Source organism: Mytilus edulis, chromosome 4 (genome assembly GCF_963676685.1).
Source record: "Mytilus edulis chromosome 4, xbMytEdul2.2, whole genome shotgun sequence".
NCBI lineage: Eukaryota > Metazoa > Mollusca > Bivalvia > Mytilida > Mytilidae > Mytilus > Mytilus edulis.
Window position 1 is genome coordinate 26620991 of NC_092347.1, and position 7973 is coordinate 26628963.

At 30.1% G+C, this 7973-nt stretch overlaps 1 protein-coding gene across 1 annotated transcript; it reads left to right on the forward strand.

Annotated features, from left to right (window-relative positions):
• The first annotated feature begins 970 nt into the window (after window positions 1-970).
• On the forward strand, window positions 971-7770 carry LOC139518409 (homeobox protein HMX3-like). The gene is made up of 2 exons (XM_071309953.1): window positions 971-1458; window positions 6832-7770. The coding sequence occupies exons 1-2, from the start codon at window positions 1200-1202 to the stop codon at window positions 7470-7472; spliced, it is 900 nt and encodes a 299-aa protein (XP_071166054.1). The 5' UTR covers window positions 971-1199; the 3' UTR covers window positions 7473-7770.
• The last annotated feature ends 203 nt before the right edge of the window (window positions 7771-7973 follow it).

The following is a 7973-nucleotide window of genomic DNA, read 5'->3' on the forward strand; positions in this document are numbered from 1 at the left end:
AATCTTTTCACTCGAAGATATTCATTTTTGTTTATATAAAAAAATATCTATGCACAAATTAGTCATGTATTGCTTAACGATAAAAATCGTCAACGAAATCAAAAGAAGGTTTTATAAAGCTTCTTTGAATATTTAGTCAACCAAATTCCAATTGATTAACATTAACATTTTTTTCCCAATTGTGAAACGGATTATTATCCTAATTATATCTAATAGATAACTTTATACATTAACGATTTTCTATGTCACACTGACTTTTCGAGTTTCCAAACAAGAGACACATTGGCAAAACGTGTGTTACAGACTCGGTAACAATGCTAAACACCCCGGGTTACTATAATGGTACAAGATATTTTGTGCGATATTGTGTGTATAAATAGAGTAATTTGACACATCAATGAACGAGCGATCGGTCTTAATCGTAGCGGAATCGGGACATCCTGGGGCTATGTCACTTAATTTTATGCGAATCGCTTAAATCTTCACTTTTTCATTTAGCAGGTGAAGTCAAACATTAGTCGTTCAAAAGTTTAATCCCTTGAATGATAAAGATGTTGTTTCCACCTTTCTGCTAGCATTTATCAACTCAATAATGAAGAGAACGAAGACAATTATAATGATTCAATCTAAACAATTTGGCTATCAGCTGGAGAGCTTTGGTACACCGTTTTTTAATTCTAACTTGTAGTATTTTCACCATCTAGAACTGATTTTCTAAGCAATAAAAATCTCATGAAGCATACAAGCGACAAAGAACAAAATTTCAACACTGGATAAAACCATAATTATTGTATCTTGTTTCCTCCAATAGCTTAGGAGATACGAAGTTGAGTCTGTAATTATTGATGGTTTGGGCGGAGTTTAGTTATTAGAATCGCTTTAGACACGCTTTAGGTCTGATTATAAAGTTAAGGAATATGAGCCCCTGCATTGTTAAAACAAGATGTTATCGGTAATCGCTAATAGTGAATTTAAATGTATGTAGTTTTCACTAATTGTCTGTCAGTCAACTACTCGAAGCAATTTCTCCGCACTAACCATACACACCACAGTGTTTGTCAAAAACACAAGTAATTTATTTATTGAGTAGAATTATTTGTTTTGTATTTCAAACATTCAAAACGTTTAGAAAAAATTCATCATAGTGCCATTGCAGAAAGTGTTATTGTAAATCAACAATAAAAAAAACTTTGAAAATCATGTCTGAAAGCGAAAAACCAAGGGAGACTGGAAAATCGTTTAGCATAAGTAGTATATTGGACAATAGTGATGAAAACAATAAAAAGGAAAGTTCGAATGCTCCAGCAATTGTTTCAAAATTAGATTTTCCAGACAATCTAGCTAAAAATGTTTTATCTGGACCACAGCAATGTTTTTTGAATCCACTATCTACATGGTACCAGTGGTATGCTGCAGGTCATCAGATGTTACAACACTTCCAACAAGAAACTTATCAACGTAAGTAACATTTATCTATCTATTTATTTTTATTTATTCAACTATCTATCAATTTTTAAATATCTATTTTTTTTTATTTATTTAACTATCTATAAAAAATTTAATTTCTAATTTTATTTGTTTATTTATTCTTCTATTTATTGATAAATTAATTTATTTATCTATATATTTTATTTATTTATTTATTTTTCAATTTTATTTATTTATTTATTTGTTTGTTTGTTCATTTATTAAATAATTTATTTATATATGTATTTGTTTATTTATTTATTTGTTTATTTGTCTATTTGTTTATTCATTTATTTGTTCTATTTATTTATCTACTCTTTCAAATTATTTGAAAAACCTAAAAATATATCTAGAAAGTATTGGTATATTGTTATTTTAATCATGCTATTTACTGTAGGTTCTTTAATAAATTTTCAACTACGCAGAGTGTTACTAACCTGCAATAGCAATCCATTATGAATATTAAACATTTTGATAATAAGTTTGGATTTTTATTGAAATTACATATCAAAGTACACCATATTTGAAAGAGTAAATTGACTTAAACGAATCTAATTGATATATAAATAATGATATGTTTCTTTGTTCGTGTTTTGTTTTAATTTTCAGTCCTTTTCTGTTATATCAGCTCTTTCGTTTGGAGTGGGTTTTGTCGAGATGCGCACTTAGTGCATTAAACTTGGCACTGTTAATGATATTACCGTGTAGTAATTGATATTGGGTCATACGATCTACATATTTTAGCATGAATTTGAAATGTATTTTGGAAAAAATCTAGGTTTTGAATAATTTACTTCTTTTCAATTATTTTTCTCAGACGTCGAAACCATTGTGTAATATCATTTTAGTCTCATTGTTTTGACCATTTATTTTCCTTTTGATTGTTGCTTATATAAAAATGAAAGAACTGAAAATAAGCGACGGTTTTTTTTAATATAAAGATTTTTTTTGTTAAATTGTATAATCATTTCAAAACTCAATTTATACAGATTGCGATATTGCATGACTATAACATCCAAATTAAGAAAAACTAATAAAAAAAATTTAATTGATCAAAGTTGACATATCATGATATTGAGGTTATACTTAATCAAAGAGTTCACTACAAAGATATTTATTTATATTTTCAATTTTATCTGAAAAATTACTTTAAAACAAAATATATATGTTCCGTGTTAAAGACCGTACTTTGATCTATTATAGTTTACTTTTACAAATTATGACTTGGATGGATGGTTGTCTTATTTGCACTCATACCACATCTTCTTATATCTATATGTTGACAATCGCCACCGAATCAAACCGTCTACGTGTTTTTTATTAAATGAATCCGATTTTCGCTGTGTCTGCAGTGTATGTTTTGGATATATTTCTTTTGACTTATGACTGGATTTCAAGACATATATGCTAATAGCATAAAGCACATGGAGGCTATATTTCAATATAAAAATTGGCGGTCAATAAAGTACGTAAGTGGCATTAGGACTTCTATCGTTTACACAACCTATAAATTAACTGAAAGTCATGACAAAAAGAGCAAAATATGTTTACTAATGTTATTTCAATGCCATTAAATTCTTTTCTGAAATAACCTTCATCAACCCGTAAAAGTAGTCATTAAAACATAAAAGCTCTAAAAATGAAAAAAGCTAAATCGGTCCAAAGTTGGCTTTGCCTGAAGGAGGTGTAACCTAAAATAAAGAACATTTTCTTGTGACATAATTGAGTTAATTCTTTTCCAGTTGTTCTTATATACACATTGATAATTTATTAATTCTAAAACTACAGTTTAGAAATTAGAATAGATTTAATATTTTCGTTTCGTGAAGGATAAATCATAGTTTTTATCAGTTTACAAATAGTTATTACTATTTCGTTCTCATGTTTTATTATTTCTTAACACAGGAGTACGTCTAGTATTGTTTTTTAACCTTGTATTAATATAAGAAATTTCTTTCCGTTTGATTCCTTTTCTTTGCAAAAAAAGTAACTTGTTGATTCGCAAAAAATGACTAGTTCTCTCTTATATATTAAGCAACACATGAAATCAAAATTTCTCAATCTCCTTTTTTTCATTTGCATCCTTTACTCTTAATGTAAGAAAACAAGATCAAACGGGAAATCGAGGTATTATTTTCTCTATCTCTAACCGTCACTTAATGGTTAAAACACTGTAGATAACTATGTCAGAAATGTGCAACAAAAAACCTCCAGTGTTTGTTGTGCATTTTCCGGTTCCTCTACAAATATTGCGTTTCGCAAATTATGGTAAACGTCGTTATTTATTGTCATTGTTAATTGAACATCATATCAAACAATTTACATTTGATTTTTTTTATTATTGACGTAAGCATAACTGGTGCAATACTAGTGCAAAAATGGTATAATAGAATGTCTGTTTTATATCCTTATCGTATACCATTAACTATTTCCCTAGAATTAGTATGTTAAAAAAATTAAACAATAATGTATAAGGAATTTTGAGGCGTAAAAGACAAAGAAAAGGCTAAATTTGATATCTCTTAAACGAGTTTTATTTATAGATATTTTCTTATCACTATTTCATTGTGATGATTTATAATTAATCGTTAACGTGTGAATAATTGCAGAAAAAGAGATTATTTTTCTATGGTTTAGATACCATTTTCTCTGAAAATTTTGAGGACTGCGTGGTCCAACTTTAACACTAAGACATAACATGAATACAACATGATGAAATGATTCAGATATGCATTTTCAGAGGAATGTAACACACATTCAAGTCCTAAGTAAATACATTGATAAGATTTAACTTTCTTAATGCATAAAGGTTTTTTTTTACCACAATTGATTGACAATTAAGAATTACTTTCAACCAACATTTTTGAATTAACAAAATAGGGCCTTATTCACTAACCCTTGTCCTTTGGGGGTTTGTAGTATTTAGTTGTGCTTAATATTCAGTGGCTAATATTTAAAGCAAATTCAGAACGAGAGCAAATCAACAATTAATACAATATATAAAAATTTTGACCTGTAACTTGCATTTTTTTTACAATGTAAATGGTGCCACTCTCCCGTCAACGGTCTAAGAATTTAATGTCCACATTTCTGCGGGACGAGAACAGTTAATGGGAGGAAACAGTTTTAATGAAATTAATCAGACTCTTTACTATAGTTCTCTTTTCGTTTCTTTTCCCTTTCTTCTTAATATACTTTTCCATTGTTAATTTCGCCTGGTAACGTGCTCGACCCGATTTAAGACTCTACTTCGTTAAAGATATACTGAAAATTGTCGTTTTTACATTATATAACAATTTGTAGAAAATCTGAAATGCACAAAAAGTATGTTTCTGCAAACGGAAACATTTTATATTAACGTCGAAGAGAATGCAAGTTAACCAATCTTGAAACGATGAGTAATTGACGAAAAACAAATTAATTGACCACAGTTTTATAACTTGCTACAATTACTTTTTACAATACAATACATAGGGAAGTTATTATTAACGTTTTGTGAACACACAATTACTAAATGTGATTAAATCAGGCTTGTTTAGTTTTTAATTTTTTTTTGTTGGTATTTAGTTAGATTAATCTTATCCTATGATTTTTTTGATAAAAAAAATAAAATAGCAAAAACTCTAAATCTTTTATATTAAAACGATAATGGCTGATGGGGTAAAGCATTGAACTGAAACAATCTTAACGTATTATCCTTTCATTACCTTTTCAAAACAATAAACCTCTAAATAGAAATTAAACAGTCATAGTATAAAAGAAATTTAGGCTTTTAAGAGATAGAACGAACTTGATGCATGTGTCAAAAGGATTTGCGACATACCGTTACAAATTGAGTGTTTTCATTAAAACCTACAAATCTTATTTGATAGTTATTCATTTGAATAATTTTCCTCTTTGACTAATAATACCACACATAGTGGAGCAGCTCTTAAGTCAATAAATTGCTCTTAAAATATGCTTCAAACTGTCAAGAGGGAGATGAAGCCTAAATGACTATTACACTCACATAATTCACTCAAAAGCCACTTCAACCCTTTTGTGCGTTTATGTACAATCCTCTTATTTTTGATGAATATGGCGAATTAATCACGGATCACAAAATTTATATCTCTTGAATATCGGGTCGACATGCGACTGGGAATTCACCAGCGTAAAATCGACATCATCTTAACATCTCATTAGCCGCCAGATGAATTTTATTGAAAAGATAATGACAGTGATTTGGAATTCTAAAGAAAAACAAAATGAATTGATAGAAAGGAAAGAAAAACGAAGCCGAGCTTCAACTAGCATGTTAAGCTATTGTTACAAGACTCAAATCTCAAAAGCAAAGCCAAAACAAAACCCTCAATTACATCTAATTAAAAGTATCCATCAAATCGTCAATAATGTTATACTTTAGGTTGATAACATATGTGGGTTCTAATTAACAACGATACCATTCACCCATTATCAAATCTTTCCTTTCTCTTTGTCCATGGGTCTTTGCAAACATTTTGATGAAGTCAAGATGTAGAATTTTGTTCGTAACGAAAAGAAACCTGTTAGCATCTATGCTATTTGAAGGACGCCTCCGGGTGCTGGAATTTCTCGCTGCATTGAAGACCTGTTGGTGACCTTCTACTGTTGTCTGTGCTGTGGTCGGGTTGTTTTCTCTTTGACACATTCCAAATTTCCATTCTCAATTTTATTTCACGTCAGCAACAATGTGTTGAATTAAAAAAAAACGTTTAAAAAAGTTTTAAAAAAGAAGAAGTACGGAGATCCTTTAAGTATTTCAGTTGTTTCCTATGCAATTTTTTCGGTATATCACTTGTGCAGACATTGCTTTGAATTGAAGATCACACTTTATAAAGCCAGTTAATCGTTACAAAAGCTTCAATTATTAGTGTTTTTTTTATTAATCTCTGTTGGTTCAATCGTCGTGTCTTCTGGTTTGGTGAAATTAGTTTGGTATATAAGTATTACAATATGCCTGTTTTGTGCCTGTTCCAAAGTCAGGAATATGACATTTTTTGTGTTTGAGCATTTGATTTTGCTATTTGGTAAGGGACTTGCCGACTTGGATAGTTCTTCCAATGAAAATTAGACCGTGAAATTCAGTTATCGTCGTTGGTTGTGGTTTAAAATTCTAGTTATTCGTTTATTGCTGTATAATAAATCCGATCTTTAAATTTCTTATTTGAATTGTTTCAAATTTTATAGCTTGCTATACTGTATGGATTTGCTCTTTGTTGAAGACCACGCAGTGACATCGCTTGTTGCTTAAATCCGTTTCCTTTCGTCAATGGTTGCAATCACTTCATATTTTATACATTTGTATACAGTAACTATAATAAACATTTATATTTGTATTTTCAGATTCATTGGGACTTGGCATGAAAACTGGCCCACATGATAAGGATTTATTTCCATTCAAAAGATCTCGTAGCCCGGATACGTGCATCACGCATGAAAAAAATACAAAAGAAGACGATTCAGTGTCTGTCGATCAGGACGATGACATATGCTGCGACGGATCAGACGATGGACAAAAACACGATGATTCAATGTCTGCAGACTTAAATGACGACGACAGAAAGAACAGACGAAAGAAAAAGACCAGGACAGTATTTTCCCGAAGTCAAGTTTTTCAGTTAGAATCAACGTTTGATATGAAACGTTATCTGTCAAGTTCAGAGAGAGCAGGATTGGCATCTTCTTTACAACTTACAGAAACACAAGTCAAAATATGGTTTCAGAACCGTCGAAATAAATGGAAGCGACAGATATCAGCCGAATTAGAAGCAGCAAATATGTCACATGTTGCTAATTCTCATAGATTCATCCGAGTACCTGTGCTGTACCACGAAACACAAGATTCTGCGCAAGTACCGGAAGCAAACAGAAGTTGTCTCAGTACGTCATTACCACATGTGAACTATTGTGAACCATTATATTTGTCTGCTGGTTTTTCACAGATGAACCCATCCGTTCGTTCATCAATGTCGGGCATTGTATGAAAAAGACTGTTAATTGTGCTTATTCCGTAATAATTTAACGTTTCTGTTGTAATTTTTCGAATGATTTTTTAGAAACATGTTTTTTTAACCTTTTCATGAAGTGTTTCATTTTGAGTTTAGAAAAAATTATGATCGAAACGATATTTTTGTCTTCAAATGTATGTGTATATATATAGGATACCTTTTTGTGACTGATAAAACAAGTTCCAAAGGAGATATTTACACAATGTGTATGCTTAATGTATTGAATTGGGATTCATTATTTATTCCTTATCATTCAACTGTTGTGCAATATTTTTTTATTTAATTAAAATTGTTAATTGTTATATTCTATTTCATTGCATTCCTTGTCCCTATTTCAGTCTTCAGAAGAATGAATGAATAAATAGACAGACAGACAGACAGACGAATTAAAGTAATAATCGTAAAGACCTGTGGCAAAAGCAAACAGACAAGAAATTCTATGAATATTTTTATATTTCAGATACTGTTGTAAACATA

Bases quoted from the DNA above. Each gene is read 5' to 3' on its own strand.
- LOC139518409 (XM_071309953.1), top strand. From the start codon at position 1,200: ATGTCTGAAAGCGAAAAACCAAGGGAGACTGGAAAATCGTTTAGCATA. The intron at 1,459-6,831 runs GTAAGTAACATT...TTGTATTTTCAG, and splicing joins CCAACAAGAAACTTATCAAC to ATTCATTGGGACTTGGCATG.